General features: G+C 41.4%; 1 protein-coding gene across 8 annotated transcripts in view; it reads left to right on the forward strand.

Annotated features, from left to right (window-relative positions):
• The window catches only part of FBLN1 (fibulin 1), a 133,782-nt gene that overhangs the window by 72,696 nt on the left and 42,533 nt on the right, over positions 1-18,553 (forward strand). The window contains exon 16 of one of the 8 annotated variants that reach the window (XM_061582443.1): positions 15,965-16,413. The exons of the other annotated variants lie outside the window; for them this stretch is intronic. Coding sequence (XP_061438427.1) covers positions 15,965-16,319 — 355 coding nt within the window. The 3' untranslated portion in view covers positions 16,320-16,413. Of the gene's footprint in view, positions 1-15,964; positions 16,414-18,553 lie in introns of those variants that run through there. 8 annotated transcript variants of the gene reach the window in all.

An 18,553-nucleotide genomic window follows, 5' to 3' on the forward strand; every position in this document is an offset into this window, starting at 1 on the left:
CCTGGAGCTGGCATAGTGAAAATGATGCAAATGCACATACTTATATCTTCCACCCTAGCCAGCAGGGCTTTAGATGCAGTGGTTGGTGATTTCACCATTCTGCATGCCGCTTCCCCAGCCTGAATTTCACGGAAAGCCTTGTCCTTGCTCTGTATTAGCTTTATTTGCCCGTAGTGACTTAACCACGTGGCCCAGTCTGATTTATTATTTATTTATTTATTATTACATTTATATACAGCCCCATAGCCACTCTCTGGGTGGTTTACAGCAGCTGAAGCTCTCCGGGAGGTTTCTATTGCAGTTGCTGGGAAGAAGGCATTCAGTTAGAAATAAAAAAGGCATTCAGTCAGTAGCAGATCAGACGACAGACTAATTCCTAGTGCAAGGAAGGGAACCATACATAAATAAGATGTGTGTGTGTGAGGGAGAGAGGGGGATGAGAGAGAGAGTGAGGGGGTGAGAGAGAGTGAGGGTGAGGGGATGTGGGAAGAGGGTAAGGGGTGTGGGAGAGGGGGAGAGGGTGTGGGAGAGGGTGAGGGTGTGAGAGAGATTGGACACAAGGTGCAGCAGCACTAATATATTTGCTTCCTTTTGTACCACCTTAAACATTGCTGGGGTTGGGGTATGGAAAATCTGTGAAACTTGTCCCCTATTTCGGCTTTAAAGATACTTGTTAGTGCCTGTGGTTGCAGAGACACAAATGAGATAAGTTGCTGTAAGTTCATTTAAACTTGACATTGGCTTTTCAAATAGATGCATACAATCTTCTTTTCCTCAGAGAACTCCAAGAGGCTTAATACAGGAGGCTTCAAGTGGTTCCCTATACAGACACTGACATGGTTAACATGCACGAAGTGTCACTAGTGTTATATTTGCATTTTCTCTAAAGAACAAAAACAAAAGACATTATTGGTCAGCAGAGGAGTAGAGCAGATAGGAATGGGTTAACTCTTCCTGGAGGCAGAGTCAGCAGTATAAAAAAAGTTTAGTTGGTGGTTGGCTGGAAGGGGGAAGAAACCTTTTCCTGTTCTACAGTTTTTGACTCTGCCTTCAGCAAGCAACAGAGTCAGCCTATTCCTCCTGGGTCCCCATAAGGGATTCAGGAACAGTTATTTTCTCTGCTCTTCTCAGAGAGTTTATCGTCATCAACTGTAGTTGCAGTCTTCTGCCTCTCTTCTTTCACTTCCCGCCTTAAGTGAATAGGCAGATTTGAGGGAGGAAGAGAGGGATTGTTTTTCTGAAGAGGTGCAGGATCTGTCTCACATCTCCCCCTGCCATCCCTTATCGGAATGCTCTTCCTCGGTCCTAAGGAGAGGGAAGCTTTCAGAAGCATTACCGCTTTAAAGCCTGGAAGGAGCAGGGATGGGTCCCTCGCTATCCAAGGTTTGCTGTCAATTCAGAACCCCCCTGGGGTAATGGGTCTCCGCAACGGGCAGTTGGCCTCCTTGACACATTGTTTTCTAAGCTCCTAAGCTAAGCTTTTCTTATCGGGTGCGGGAGGATGCAGCTCCAGCCCCAACTTTTTCTCCCTTCAGCTGGAATTTTAACTATGCCTGGGGGAAGAGACAACCCGTCTTGCTCCTCGGCAGAGGAAGACGGGTCCTTGAGTGTGTGTGTGTGGGAAAATCTACTTCTCAATTAAGCAATCCCTTAGTCACCCTTACTTCAGTGGCAGGCACCATGCTAGACTCCCCGCCTGAAATAGTTTCATTTTCTCAGCTCCCTTCTACTCAGCCAGGGGGAGGGGAAGATGCACACGTGGCTCCTGCAGGAAAAAAGTGCGCCAAATCTCACCATCTAGATAAGCCCTCTACCTCTTCAGCCATGCTGGTCTGGCTTAACAAGGCCATGATGAGGGAGGTGGGGGTTTCCTTAGCCAGCGTTGGGCCCATGCGCATAGGAAGAAAGGCTCCAAGCACTCCGGGGCCTGCTGCCATGATTACTTCTCCTCATTTTCCTTCTCCTTGGATGCCAGCCCAGTTAGAGGAAGGGGGAAGAGCAAAAGAAGGGACTCACTTTCGAAGCCTAAACCCCACAAAGATAAACACAAAAGATGCTCCAGTTCCAGGGTCAACACTGACTGCCTTTCCCTTAGCTCAGACTCCTGGGGGGAGGGCGCCCCACATCGTCCGCTGCATCAGACTCAGAGAAGGAAGAGGGGGAACTCTCAGGGGAGGACTCCCCCATTCCATCCCTGGTGCGCAAGAGACTATATTCTCCTGACTCCTATCCCATTTTGATTTCTAAGGCAATGGCCTGCCTTCAGCTAGACCCTCCTAAGGAAACTCGTCAGGAGGGGGAACTGGAGGAAGGGGAACAGGGAGTTTCAGACGTCTTCCCCAGATCAGGGGATCAGACGGTGGCCATTTCCTTCCCAAAGTTCTTCAAGGACGTTGTTAAGGAAGAATGGGATCGTCCAGCCAAATCCAAAGCTCCTCGTGCCATGTCCAAAAAAGCTATATGGCCTTCCTGACATGACCATGGGAACCTTTTGAGTCCTGGCCATTGATGAGCCTGTATCTGCCCTCAGGGCCAAGACAGCCATCCCCAAGGAAGGAGCGAATACTCTATCAGACCAAAGTGACAGGTGCAGTGATTTTATCTTAAAAAGTACAAATGAAGTATCCACATTGGCCATGAAAGCTTTGGCAGCCAACTCCTTTGGGCAGTCAAGTGGGCCAAAGCGCTACTGACAGAAGTACCCCCAGATGACAGGCACATCAGGGAGGCCCTGCACAAATTGGTTAAGACAGCTGAATTCCTAGCAGACTCCTCCTTGGACAGCCTGTAATACTCAGCACGAGTACTTGAATATGGTACTACTACTACTGGTGTGGTGGTCAGACGCAACATCTGGCTGAAACAGTGGGAGGTGGACCATCACTCCAAAGCCAGTCTTTTGGCTCTGCCCTACTCAAGTGGTCAACTCTTCTGCAAGTCTCTAGAGCAGCACCTGGTGGGGACCAAGGATAAAAAGAAAGCTCTTCCACTCCCAGGAAGGATGACAAATCCCATAAGAAGACTTCACATTCCTTTTGTCCCAAGGGCTATCTAATTACATACAGGACTACCTGTCACTTCCAGGGGTTCTGGAACTCTTCCTGGAATTCCTCCTGCTAGCGCACCTGTTTCACACCCTCCTCCAGTGGCAAGGAAGGGAACAAACATTGTCAAACCCTCAAGCCCAATATCAAGCAAAGCCACACATGACGCCAGGATGGCCCACATGGAGGGCAGGCTTCAATTTTTTGTGCATGCCTGGGCGGCCTCCATCTCAGATAAGTGGATACTGAGCACCATCTAGTCTGACTACTCCCTAGAGTTTGCCACCATCTTGCAGGACAGATGGAGGACAGCCAGAGATGCTGCAGAGAATCCTGGATGCCATTTCTCACCTCCTCAAAATAGGCACCATAGAACCTGTGCCAGAGCATCAGTGGTCCTCAGGAATCTCCTCTGTGTTCTTTACAGTCCCCAAACGCAATTGCAATTACTGCGCCATCTTGGATTTAAAGTTCTTGAACCACTTCCTGCGGACAAAGAAGTTCAAGATGGAGATGCTCAGGTCTATTGTGGAAGCCGTTCAACTTGGGGGCTTCCTGGGATCTGTAGATCTCACAGAGGCATACCTGCATGTTCCCATTCCCCAATAGCACAGACGCTTCCTCCTCTTGGCGCACAGTCACCACCAGTACCAATACAGGGCCATGCCCTTCGGCCTCGCCTCGGCCCCATGGGTGTTCACCAAAATAATGGTAGCAGTAGTGGCACACCTTCACACTTAGGGAGTCCACATATATCCTTACCTGGATGATCATCTGATGAGGGCCTCTTCAGTGACAGTGGCTCAACGGCATCTCAAGACGATCATCCAGTGTCTGGAGAACCATGGCTTCATCATCAACAGGGACAAGAGCCATCTGGAACCCACCCAGCACCTTCAACATCTGGGAGTGGTCATCGACACAGCTCAAAGCAAGCTCTTTCTGTCCACCGAATGCACAGACAAGCTCCTGTGCTGGCTGCACATGTGCCTACAAGGCAGTCAGGCTCCTCTGATGGAACTGGCTAAGCTGCAGGGCTCCATGATAATGGCCATAGACTCGGTGCTGTGGGCGCGCTCTCACTCAAGAACCCTGCAGTGGCTGCTGCTTCCGTATCGGGACCAGATCACCTCATGCCAGGACTGGCTCATCATCTTCCCAAGGCATGTGCGGGAGTCCCTCCAGTGGTGGGGACATTTACCTCATCTGGAGAAAGATCTTTCTTTCAGAGCCCCAACAGTCTCAATAGTCACCACAGACGCTGGGGAGCAACCGGTTGCTCCAACATCACACAGGGGAAGTGGTCAGTGCTGGAGCGGTGCCAGTCAATCAATTGGTTGGAGCTTAGAGCAATCCGAGTAGCACTCTAGGAGTTTCTACCTGTTTTTTTTTTTTTATATAGTTTTTATTCAAATTTTTCCAAAAAACAAACAAAACAAAGTAAGAAAAAACATAACAATACTACAACAAAAAATAAAAATAAAATGGTTGACTTCCGATTTGTCACAGATCAGCTATAAGTATGTAATATACATCAAACCTGTCCCTTAATATGTACATACAGAATCCCTTTTCTCCATAAGCTGTCTTAATTAATCATCAAATCCCAGTATCATCATTTTATTTTGATCTTTCGACAAAAAGTCTAAGAGAGGCTTCCAATCCTTAAGGAATGTATCTGTCGATTTTTCTCTAAGTAAACACGTCAATTTATCCATTTCTACTAAGTCCATTAATTTCAGTAGCCATTCTTCCATTGTTGGTATTGATTCCATTTTCCACTTTTGTGCATATAATAATCTTGCTGCCGTAATCATATATAATAATATTCTTCCATATTTCTTTTCTATTTGTTTATCCATAAAACCCAGTAAAAAAAATTCTGGTTTTGACTGAATATTTATCTTTAAAAATTTTTGCATCTTCCTACCTATCTGTGCCCAGAATAATTTCGCCTTTTTACATGACCACCACATATGATAAAAAGATCCTTCTTGTTGTTTACATTTCCAACAAACATTAGAGACATTACTATACATTTTTGACAGCTTTTCTGGAGTCATGTACCAACGGTACATCATTTTATAAAAATTTTCTTTAAGATTATAACATAATGTAAATTTCAAGCCTTTTTTCCACATATTTTCCCATTGATCCATTTGTATGTTATGACCAAAATTTTTTGCCCACTTTACCATGCACTCTTTTACTTGTTCTTCCTCCATATCCATTTTCAATAAAAGTTTATACATTTTTGCAATTATGTTTTCATCATTTGTATACAAACCTATTTCAAAATCAGATTTACTTATTTCAAACCCATACATTTTCTTGTCCATTTTATATCTTTCTAACAATTGTAAATAGGCAAACCAATGAAAACTATATCCTTCCTTTATCAATTGTTCTCTCTCTTTCATTGTGTATTCTCCATGTACATTTTCTAATAGTTCTTGATAAGTTAACCATTTCTCTTTTCCAGACATTTCTCTTCTATAAAACGCTTCTTGACTTGAGACACATAATGGTATTTTCGAATAAAACCTTGGTTTGTATCTATTCCATATTTTCAACAGAGAACGTCTTATAAAATGATTGTTAAAGTCCTCGTTTACTTTTACTTTGTCATACCATAGATATCCATGCCATCCCCACTTCAGATTGTGGCCCTCCAAATCCAATAGTCTTTTATTCCTCAATAAGATCCATTCCTTTATCCAGACTAAACAGCAGGCAGCAAAATAAAGTCTCAAATTTGGTAATCCCAGTCCTCCTCTTTCTTTAGCGTCTTGAAGTAATTTAAATTTAACTCTTGGTTTTTTTCCTTGCCATACAAATTTAGAAATATCTTTTTGCCATTGTTTAAAAGGTAAATCAGAGGATATTACAGGTATTGTTTGAAACAAAAACATCATTCTCGGTAATACATTCATTTTTATCACAGATATTCTACCCATTAATGACAGTTGTAGTTTATCCCATCTTAGCAAGTCTTTCTTAATCTCTGTCCATAATTTTTTGTAATTATTATGAAACAGCTTTGAGTTTTTATTTGTCATGATGATGCCTAAATATTTCAACTTTTTTTCTATTGTAAAATCTGTCTTGTCCATTAACTCTTTCTGTTCCCTTAAAGTTAAATTTTTCACCAACATCTTTGTTTTTTGATTGTTGATCTTAAATCCTGCTAACGGTCCAAATTCTTTTAATTTGTCCATCAATATATGAATTCCTTCCAAAGGGTTTTCTAGTACAATTATCAAATCATCAGCAAATGCTCTCAATTTATATTCTTCTTTTTTTATTTTTAATCCCGAAATCCTTTTATCTTGCCTTATATCTCTAAGCAGCACTTCTAAAACCAGAATAAATAAAAGGGGAGATAATGGACATCCCTGTCTTGTACCCTTTTGTATTTCACATGAATCCGTTAAGTCTCCATTAACAATTATCTGGGCCTTCTGTGATGTATAAATCGATCTGATCCATTTTATAAAGTTGTCTCCAAAATCCATTTGCTCCAAAACCTGGAACATAAATTTCCAATTCAAATTATCAAATGCTTTTTCAGCATCTAAAAAAATCAAAGCTGCTTGTTTATCATTTCGTTGTTCTAAATATTCCAACACATTCAAAACATTCCTGACGTTGTCACGTAATTGTCTTTTAGGTAAAAACCCTGATTGATCTTCCTGAATAAATTGTTGCAATATTATTTTCAATCTTTCAGCCAAAATCATTGTAAAAATTTTATAGTCATTATTCAGTAGAGATATTGGCCGATAATTTTTTGTTTTAGTTAAATCTTGGTCCTCTTTAGGTATTAATGTTATATTAGCATTTTTCCAACTATCCGGTATCTTTCCCTCTTGCAAAATAGAATTCATTGTAGACTGTAAGGGTAGCAAGAGTTCTTCCTCCAAACATTTATAATACATTGCAGATAGCCCATCTGGTCCTGGCGCCTTTCCTAATTTAATTTTATTTATAGCTTCAGATATCTCTCTTGACGTAATAGGGTCATTAATAACTTGTCTCTGAAAATCTGTAATTTTCGGCAAATTCTGTTTAGATAAATACTCTTCTATTTTTTCAGATGGAATTTCTTGACACTTATACAATGTTGAGTAATATTGATGAAAAATCTTTTTGATTTTTACATTATCTGTCAGCGTCTCATCTCCTTCTTGTATCTTTAAAATAATATTTTTTTGACGTTCTTTTCTTAATTTATATGCTAACCATTTCCCAGGTTTATTTGCAAATTCAAAAGTCCTTTGTTTAGCAAAATTTAATTTCCTTTCAATTTCTCTAACTGTCAACATTGATACTTGCTTCTGTAACATTTTAATTTGATTTACAATAGAAACTTTAGCTGGATTCTTTTTCAATTCTTCCTCTTTTTGTTTTATTTCTTCCAAAATTAATTGCATTTTCTGTTGTTTCTTTTTTTTTAATTCAGAATTACATTTAATAAAGTATCCCCTCATAAATGCCTTACTAGTATCCCAAACAATATTTTCACTTGTTCCTTTATATAAATTATATTCAAAGAACTCCTTTAATTTCTTCTTACATTCTTGTACTACTTTATCATTCTGTAATAAAGATTCATTTAGTCTCCATCTAAATCCAAGATTTTTTTTTTTTAAAGTTAATATCACAGGATTGTGGTCCGAAAAAGTTTTTGGTAATATATCCATTTTAAAAATATCCTTCGCTAAAATTTTTGACATCCAAATCATATCAATCCTCGAAAATGTTTTATGTCTTTCTGAAAAATAAGTAAATTCCTTTGCATTATCATTTATATATCTCCAGGTATCCACCAATTCTAAATGTTCCATGAGTTCAAAACAAATCTTCGGTAATTTACCTTGTGTCTCTTTGATATTTTTTTCAGAAAGCCTATCAATTTTTGGTGAGATTACCCCATTCCAGTCACCCATGACACACCAATGCTCATATGAAAACTCTGACAATTTTTCCATAAGTCCTGTATAAAACCTTGTTTTATCTTCATTGGGGGCATAAATACCCACTATCAAAATGTTTGTACCTTGTAAAGTAATTTCAACCCCCACAAATCTACCACTATCATCCAATAATACCAATTTAGGAAGCAATTGTGGGTTAATATAGAGAACAACTCCATTTTTTTTTTTTGGTCCAGCTGAAATAAATTCTTCACCCAAATTTTTACAAATCAAATATTTGGAATCTTTCTTCTGAATATGAGTTTCTTGTAGACAAATTATATCCAATTTTAATTTTTTCAAATAATGAAACACTTTCTTTCTCTTCTGCGCCGTGTTGGCTCCATTTATATTCCAAGTTAGGTATTTGTAATCCATCATTAAGCGTGTATTTTAAAATTTGCCTGATGCTCCTTTTGATCCATCATCTTCCTTCCCCTCCTCTGCATATCCTTGTTGACTTTGTTTCCCAGGAACTATATCCATATCTTTGAGTTTATCTTCTTCCATATCTTTTGAAGCTTTTCTCAAGAAGTCCCTTGCTTTTTGAACAGTATTCAGTCTGTATTTCTGTTGTCTGAATGTAAAAATCACTCCTTCTGGAACGTCCCACCTAAATTGAATTTTGCATTGCTTAAGTTTTTCTGTAAGGAAAGCATATTCTTTTCTCTTACGTAAAAGTCTAATAGGAATTTCCTTCATCACCAGTATTTCCTTACCATCAATTTTAAAGGTATATTTAAAGTGTTGCTGTAAAACCATATCTCTGGTCGTCTTCTTTACGAAATGAACAAGCACATCTCTTGGAATTTTTTTCATTGTTGCATATCTGGAGTTAATTCTATAAACTTTATCTATTTCAAATTCCATCCTATCTTCATTCAAGTCCAGAAATTTTACTAAAGCATTAACAATTTTATCTCTAATGTCTTCACCTGTTTCCTCAGGGATTGCACGGAATCTCAAACAATGCTCTTTATTTCTCATTTCAGTCACAGCTAAATAGTCCAAATTTTTTTCTAGTTCCAGATTTAGTATATCTGTTCTATTCTCCAAGGTTTGTACCTTTTCTTTAGTATTTTTTGCATCTTCCTTTATTTGCCCAATTGTCCCTTTAATCTCATCCACTTGTGTTTTAATATAGTCTTTTATATCTGTCAATTCAGTTTTCATTTCCTGTTTCATTTCCTGTTTTATAGCATTAATCCCTTCCATTATTTTTTGAAACATTTCTGGGGGTATATCCTCTTCCTGTGTATCAATAGAACCTCTTCGCCCCTGGGCCTTGGTTGTTTTTTTAGTTGTCATTTTCAAAAAGAGGCCTTTAATTTCTAATATTAATCACTGTTTCAGAACCTAAGGGCAGTCTATTTCTTTTCTTTTTTTCCCTCCACCAAAAAGAAGAGTTAATATTCCAGGCCTATTATTGAAATCCAGCCAGCACAACACAGTCCTTATCTGCTTCCAAGAATGCAAAACAATTCTGGTTGCCAAGACTAAACAATTAGTAGCATATACGAGCAGCGGATTCATCCAACAAGAAATAGTCCAAAGAGAAAAATAGTCCAAAATATAATAATTACCTCTCATCCGTTTTTAAACTTTAAAAGTCCAAATTCAAGCCAGCTTTTTGTCGTAAAAAAAGTATATAAGTTGTTTATATTTTCTTTCTTCCTTAATTATATTTAAAAGAGAAAAAGTATGACTCACCCAGGTTTCTCAATTGCTGATTCATAAACAAATCCCTTTTATTGCAGTAATTTAAGCCGAATGATAAGGTTTAGGCAGAAGTGGGCTCGCTGGTTAAGAACGTTTTTTTTTAAGAGAAGAAAAAACGCTTCGCTTTATTCCAGTTCAGCTTGCGTGGAATTCCTGACTCCGTCTTCAGCCGATCGGCTTGCCTTCTTATCTCAGGAATTTCCTGATCAATTCCAGCCGCCGACAGCTCAACGAAGTCTTGTGGAAGATCTGATCGGTTCTCCTATACCTTGGAGAACATTTAAGCCAGTCCAAGATTCCTCTTGGCTGGCTTTTAACCTGAAAAAAGCTTCCTCTGAGGCAGAACTCCCTCAGAGACAACCACCAGCCAGCACCACTTCCCGGAAGTCAGGAGTTTCTACCTCTTATTTATCAGACTCATGTGCTAGTATGCACCGACAATGTTGTAGCCAAATCACATGTCTGCAAACAAGGGGGCACGAAATCAGACACTCTTTAGGAGGAGCCCAACCTGCTGTTCCAGTGGGTGGAAAAACACTTGGCTTCCATTTTGGTCATACACGTGCAGGGGATCCTGAACACACAAGCTGATTGGCTGAGCCGGGAACAAGTCCACCAGGGAGAATGGACCCTTCACTGGGATGTGTTCCTAGAGATCGCTCGGAAGTGAGGACTCCCATGCATGGACCTGTTCACCTTATCGGTGAGTGCCCAACTGGACCAGTTCATGGCACAAGGCTGGGATCCACATGCCCAGGACATAGACGCCCTGTCAGCCCCCTGGCCTTGGGGACTCTTCTATGCCTTCTTGCTGCTATCTCTACTGTCCAGGCCGCTCCACAGAATCCAAGTTCTCCAGGACCAGGTGATAGTGGTGGCTCCACGCTAGCCGTGGTACCTTCCCTCCAGGCCGGATCTCCTCTCATAAGGACTCATCCTTCACCCAGACCCAGAGTGGCTCCAGCTTCACGCCTGGAGGCTGAGTCGCAGTGGGTAAGCAAACAGGGGCTGTCTGAGAGGGTTGTTTACACCGTTCTGGCATCTCTCATACAATCCACCCAGAAAATTTATGACCTCACATGGAAGGCGTTCAACAGGTGGTGTAGACACAAACAGTTACCTGTCACAGAATGCCACATCCAAACCATTCTCAACTGCTCTGGACCAGGGTCTGGCCCCCAACACACTCAAGAGACCAGCAGCGGCCCTAGGCAGTGTGTTTCCAATGGTGGGGTGCATTCCATTTCCTCTCATCCTTGAGTCAAATGCTTTCTCCGAGGGGCAACCCTGCTGTCCCTCCAGTGCAACACCAGTTTCCCTCCTGGAAATCTCTCATTAGTTCTGAGAGCTCTCTCACAATATCCAGTCAAATCAGCATCTTCCATACCAATTAAGGACCTCACCCTCAAGACAGCCTTTCTTGTGGCAATCACTTCAGCTGGGAGGGTGAGGGAACCGGGGGCCCTCTCTATCCAGGAGGAGCTATGCATTTTTCACACAGACAAGGTGGTTCTTCGCCGTGATCCCAGGTTTCTTCCCAAGGTTGATTCCCCATTCCACAGGGGACAGGACCTCTCTCTACCCAACTTCTGCCCCAACCCAGTCCATCGCAGGGAGAAGTGGCACAAACTGAATGTCAGCCAGCACTTTGGATCTACCTGGACTGTACAGAACTGTTCAGGAGGTCTGAAGCCCTGTACGTGTCCTTTAAACAGGGGGTGCAGGAATTAAAGGTGTCCAGATCCACCATCAGCTGCTGGGTGAGGGATTGCATAGTTAGGGCCTATCAGGCAAAAGGGGTAACTGAACACTAAGTTCAAGGGGCTGCCATAATGGCAGTGCTCCACAAGGATGCCCCACTGGAGGAAATCTGCAAAGCCGCCACCTGGACTCACCCATCCACCTTCATCAAACACTACAAGGTGGATAAGTTCACTTCTGCCAAAGTCAGGTGGTGGCCTAGGTTTGCTCCCACCCAGGGATGTAGGGGGGGGTCATTGCTCAGGTACATCCCATTCCTGCCTGCTCCACTCCTCCGCTGACCGAGAACAGAAAGTTGGACTTACTGTGAAGTGTCCTTCTGGTCAGCGGAGAGTGGAGCAGACAGCCCCATCCTGCAGCAAAATCTAGGCTGTGGGATGGGGAGGACAGCTGTCTGGAAACCCTCTGGCGACTGTCGGTCGCTCACTCTCTGGATAGAATAGTAAGGCCTCCTTACATCCCTTCCTGGCACTGTGTGCTGATTTGTTAACATTTCTTCTTATTCTATCCTCTGTTCAAGTTTCAAGTTCATGTAGGAGGAGTGACCGGCTGCTCAGTACTTGGTTTTTTACAGCTGTGTCACAAACTGGAGAATGGGAGAAGGTTTCCTCCCCCTTCCAGCTGGCCACCAACTAAAATTTTTTTATAGTGCTGACTCTGCCTCCAGGAGGAGTTAACCCATTCCTGTCTGCTCCACTCTCCTCTGACCAGAAGGACACTACACGTAAGTCCAACTTTTCGTTTTTGCTTGATTTTTGTTCTTTATAAATAACTCAATATTTAACTTTTTTTTAAAAGCAACATTTATGTGGCTCGGAATTGAGCCAACCATAATCATTCGTGAAAAAGGTTTTTTTTTTTTTAAAGTCCAACCTAAAACAGTAAAGTAAATATTCAGAAATTAAACTAGTTTTTTGCAATAGTATTTGTCAGATTTATATGGTTAATATAATTACATAGTGCTGAAGAAGTAGCAAAGAGCTCTTTAGAACTTTGATGATATAGGAAATATTACCCTGCCTTACTTGCTCGGTATTTATTTCCCCCTGTGCTCCTCTTCTGGTTTCTTGGATTACATCCACAGTGACACCTACAGATAAGCAAACAGAATAACACCATGCTAAGCAGATCCATAGGAGAATATTGTGGACTTGGGCGTGCCTCAGTGGTTTTCGTTTGCTGGGCCCCCAGTATTAAGTTAAATGTTGCTACTGTATATTTACCTCTACCCATATTACCCATATTAGTAGGAGCAGCTTACAACTTGGATATATTGGTATTTCAGTGCTCAGTGCTTATAGCCATTGTGGTGGATGACCCATGTCTGAACTTTGGTCTTCGAAACCAGCAGTATCTGCAAGCTACTCTTTGTGGCTACAAGATGGGATCATTAGCACACATTTAAATAAAGCCACAATGAAGCATGTGGTGAACATTTGGGGTACCAAACAATAAGATAAAGAGAGTGATGATTTTTAAACTGTCCTAACTTCCCAGCCACAGGCAAATCTGCTTCCAACAATATATTGCAGAATCAGCGGAACAGTCTTTTCCAATTCCCCCTTCCCCCATTTTCTCTTTCCACCATTCTAAATCACAGGAAAAGGTTACATGGTGTATTTCTTTGTATCTTCATGCATGTTCAGAAATATGGTGCAGGGGAATCCCAGAAGCATCAACGTTGCCCAGAAACCACAGTTCCATCACAGACAGTTGGGTGAATGCGCAAAGGGAGGGAGAAGCAAGCACAGGTGGACAGGAACATAGCAGTCAAAGTAGTGATGGTATGGCACAAGTACCATAAACTAGACATCTTAAGATGTGTTTTTTTTTAAATTCCATCATGGTGTCAGAAATGTTGTCAGGGAAGGTTTAATTTCCCAAAAGATTGCCCAGGCTTAGGTCTTCCTTGGCACTGCACCATCTGTCCTACTAGAAAGCCCTCTCTTTAATTCTGTGGCCTAATGTTTTTTTTTTTTTGACGTTGGAAACTTGATTTGGGGCCATACCACTTGAGACTGCATGACTGCATGTTCCTCTGTGCAGGAAAAGAAAAGAAATCCCTTCACATAGAAAACTAGCATGTGAGAGGGAATAGTAAGTGTTTAACATGTTGGGGGGTTTTTTATGGCGCATTCAAGCATGTAAACCCTACCTGGAGTCTGAAGTGGTACAGCCCAGACACAGTTTGTTCCCCTCAAAAGTGTTGGGTCAGTCAGCAGTTGTTCTGTGGTGTGGAAAAGCACTATGTTCTTCTGGGGATTTCCCTATGTAATATATTACTTCGTATCCATTTTGTGAAAGAGGGAGCATGGCTGCAGATGGAATGGAGAGCTAAGTGGGCTTGGTTTAGTGTGGAAAGGGGAGCTACAAGGGCAACAGTACTGACAAGAGTGATGTTTCTGCTTTACACAACTGGCTGTGGTCCATGCTCTGCAGCGCAGCTTATAAAAAGATAGGGAGAAGACTACCTTATTCTGTGCACCTATGACCTCTTCTAGCCTGTTGTAAAAGGAGAAAAATGTGTAGGTTTTTAATTTTTTTCACTCTCTGAATACATATCAAATACAGCAAGACTTATTGAATGCTAACAAAACATCAGTGCATGCCTCGTTGGTCATTGGGTAAAGACTTAATGTTGAGCCATTCATATATTTTTATAATTAAAAATTATATCTTCCATCTAAAATGTAAAAACCTCTTATGTGAGATTCTAAAGTACAAGAGAGGTTGTTATCACAATAATGTACTTGGAATTGAGTTTGCCCACCATTCTTCACCACCTTGCTGAGCAAAAGCCATGTCTCTGCTGTTTGTTATCGCGTCCCTACCCAAGCAACTAGGCTCCTGTGGTCAATTGCTAAGAGTGCCTTTGGATGTTGTGGAGATGCTTGTGAGAAGATGTGTGACTTCCTCTTCCCATGTTTCCGCTCATTTTTCCTCGCCTGTCGCATGCTGACAAAACATCCAGCTATTTTGATAAGAGGATATTTGAGATGGTATTCAAGGAGCTTGAGTGCATGGTTTTGTCAGAAAAGGCAGTGTTCATTCAAAGCCAGAGTGTTGAAGTGCTTCATGCTTTAAATAGATAGTTTAGATAAAGAGTGTGCCTGTGCAATCCATATTCTTGACCAAATTATGTAAACTGAAGTAATTGTGCTTGTCAAGGGACAAGAATACTGAAGCCCCAAACCCAACTACTCAGCTACCCCTTCTGGCTTCAGAGATTTCATCAGGTACTGCCCATGCACCTTTCAAGTACATCTTCATAGTTCTAAGGGCTAGAGACTTCCTATGAAAATAAAACAGTTGAGGTTCCCAGGAAACTGAATTCCATTATCTGCTATGGCACTTTGTGGTTTTTCTTCACAATTCCTGCATAATTGCAGCATTTAGGTAGCCTTTGTCATATGTAGGTGACTGTGGGCCTTTCCCAATGTCGTGGTAAGTATGCTTTCTAGCTTGGAATATGTTGTTTGCTAATGTAACATAAAGCAGAAGAGAGCCAACTTTAAATGTAATATATGCTGTACTCAGTGCGAGCTTTGTATTCAAACTACAGATGTGCAGAATGCAAGAACTTGTGAACATAAACTGTGAAAATGACAGTATTGGGCAATTGTCAGTGTCTACAGAAGGGTGAGTGGGAGGCAAGACAAAGCAGCAGGGATCAGAGCAGCAGTGGGGTGCTTAAGCAGAAATACAGTGTGAACAAAAGAGAGAGAAGCCACCCACGTGGTCCAGTGCCATACCACACTGGTAGAGAGGAGCATGTAGGTTGGGTAAATAATATGATTTTCTTCCACCGCAGTATTGGTGTTCCTGGAAAGCAGCTCTCCAAGATCTCAAGCAGAGTTCTGTTGTGTAGGGCCAGCTCAAGTTATTTTGGTGGCCAAAGTAAAAATTAATCTCTCCCCCCATATAAACTCTGTCTCTCTCTCTGGAGAGAACTGTGTTTCCTTCTTGAGGACTTCCTTGATTGAAGGCCCTTTTGCTTTTTCCATACACCTGAATAAAATAACAAGAAGGGACATTCATTGTGCAGGTGAATGGAGTCAAAGAAAAGAAGCTTACAGTCAAGGAAACTGGAACAACAATTGTCCCCCATCTTACTTCAGAATGTGTTGTACCACGTATCTGGGATGGAGGGGTTCTATATTCCATAAAGCCTTTCAAAATTAGCCTGGGGCTACTGGAATTCTGCAGGCTGTGGGACACTGTCTGGACTGCTTATTAGGCTATGCCAGCTCTGTTGCGACTTAAAGTTGAGAAACGAACTAGGGTTTGATCCTTGGACTTCCTTCATGCAAAGCATGGACTCTGCCACCAAACTATGGCCCTGCCTTAGTTGTGTGCCTTATTTATGTTACGTCAAGATACCCTTGGCGTCTCCACTTCCCTTTCCTCTCCTCCTTGTAGAATGGTTGCTAATCCTCCTCCCTTGTCTTTTCACTTTTCTTGCAGTCGTTGCGAGCGCTTGCCTTGTCATGAAAATAAGGAATGCCAGAGCCTACCCTTGAGAATAAGTTCTTATCATCTCTCTTTTCCCACCAACATTCAAGTTCCCATTGATATATTCCGCATGGGCCCTACCACTGCTGTCCCCGGGGATAAAATTCAGCTCTCCATCATCAGCGGGAATGAGGAGGGGGTTTTTGCTACAAAAAAAGTGAACAGCCACAGTGGTGTAGTGTCCATGCAGCAGCAAATCACAGAGCCCAGAGATCTCCTCCTGACGATTCAGATGCAACTCTTCCGCCATGGAACTATCAGCACCTTCATAGCCAAGCTGTTTGTCTTTGTCTCTGCACAGCTTTGATCACTTGCATGCTGGCATTCATCACAGTTTATCTCTCCCTTGATGGTGGTTTCTTTCTTACCGTTTTTAAAATAAAGTTTGAATGGTAAATCAGTCCTTGCATGCTGCTTTTATATTTTATTGTTATCCATTTTTCTATAGCATTTTTAACCTTCCAGCTTACTTGTTTTCCTCTCGTTTAGATGAGCTCTGCATGTAAGTAGAAAGAGACCAATTTCTGCGGAAAAGTGCGTAAGAGATTAAAACAGGGATAAGCAACAAATGATGGGGATGGGGGTGGAGAGGGCTCAGATCCTCCCTGCATAGCCCCTGACAGCAAGGATCCCCTTTGATGGTGCTTTTGACTGTAAGAGCCAAGCCACATTTGACGCATCCCCTCCATGTGAACAGCAACAATTCTCACCATTAATCTCAGTATCTAGGCAAAGAGTTCTTCACCACACTTCCCCTCACCCAGTTTGCCAAGACACAGGCATATGGCAATGAGTGGCTAAGGCATGGGAGGGGAAAGGGGAACCCTGACAAAGCCTTTGTTGCTGCTTGTGTGTATGAACTTTACCTGTGTCTCACCTTGAGCAGGAGGATGCCAGTCCGCAAAGCCAACACTGCTGACCTTTCAGCCTTTACTCTGTTGACAATGAGTTGTGGACTTGGACTGTAAGACAGGAGTAGAGAAGTTCAGAAGCGTGTGTAATTTCTGCAATGCATGGACTAGTTAAATGTGTCCCATAATTACAGTTGGGAGAATCAGTCAGTTTTGCTTCTTTCCGTTTTCCTGTCTGAAATTCAGTTCTCCACATCTCTGCAGCAATTTGTGTTTCTTTTTTAAAACTCCCTTTGAAAATTCTTCACTTTAGTACAAATTTTTCCTAACACATTTTGGATGCAGTTTTGACTAATATATACAGCTCTGCAAGCAATTTCTGATAATAGAATGCATTTTGTTATTTTTGCCAGTACATTCATTTTTATGCACATTTCCCCTAATATATGCATTTTTGTCAACACTGTTGGGGGAACTGCATCACAAAATTCAGATAAGTGCAAATTTCAAAGGATGGTTGTGTTTCAGTTTTCGTATTATTTTGGAAAGTTCAAATTTGATAGATTCAGCTTGACCTGAATCAAATTTCTCCCCCATCCCTAGTCAGGGATGGATGAAACCAAGGCTGTTTTCACAGATAAAATCAGGTGTGCCTTGTATTCATATTTTGAGATGTGCAGCATCGTACACTGCAATCCAGAGTTCATCTTGGCATGTGTAGGAGTGTTCAAGACTTCCTTGGATGTTTGGCCTGTATGGAACAATTGGGCTCTCTGTGCTGCTTCAGAGACTCTGTTGGGGGCAGGAGGGGTGGGCCTGATCTTAAGAGAGGCTTTTAGGGTGCTGGATGATTCTCTAAAACCAGTCAAAATCTGGTATGGAATCATTTAAATCCTTTGAAATCCTGTGGCTAGTTTGCTTTAAGATAAAATACTAAAATCTCATTGAAATCCACCTTGAACAAAACATACCACCTCTTATTTATAATTACCACAATAAGTCCATATAAGCAACAGTTGCAGAAGCTTTGTAGGAATCAATGTGATTCATGCAGGGCACAGATGTGACAGGAAACTTTACTGAATATTCTGTACATTTTTTTGAAAAAAATATGCACTTTTGTGGCAGGGATAACACACCCAGATTTTTCATTATTACTTGTACATAGTGTTTTGTGTATATATTACTTGTGATTCTTGACCCTCTTTTGCACATCTGGATATGTCCCATCAAATGTAACCATTAATCTAGCAAGTCTTTTAGGGCATGCCCAATGAGTAGGCACAATGAGACTTATGTCTGCGTACATCCAGGTGTATTCATGTTTTTAGGACTGGTTCTAGTGCACATGCACACACACAACCATATCATTTTGAGTGTGCGCATGACATTCTGTTAAGATCTGATAAAAAGAGGACAAGTATTTGGCATACCCTAAAAAGGGGATTGTTTTCAATACTTTCCCAGGTTAGATCCTACAAAATTACATACACTATAATCAGGGTTCCCCCTCTTCCTTCACACCAGATCCAGATTATATGCTAAGGAAATCAAAGTTATGTACTGAGAGAACATCGTACAGTTCAAAGATGCATACTTCCTAAACTGTAAACTAGATTGCAGTTTTTGAGTTTTCACAGTTTTTATTAACTCCCTGAAAAGAAAATTCATCTTGTTGAAGGGTGAGTTA

This window comes from Rhineura floridana, chromosome 8 (genome assembly GCF_030035675.1).
Source record: "Rhineura floridana isolate rRhiFlo1 chromosome 8, rRhiFlo1.hap2, whole genome shotgun sequence".
In the NCBI taxonomy this organism is placed as follows: domain Eukaryota; kingdom Metazoa; phylum Chordata; class Lepidosauria; order Squamata; family Rhineuridae; genus Rhineura; species Rhineura floridana.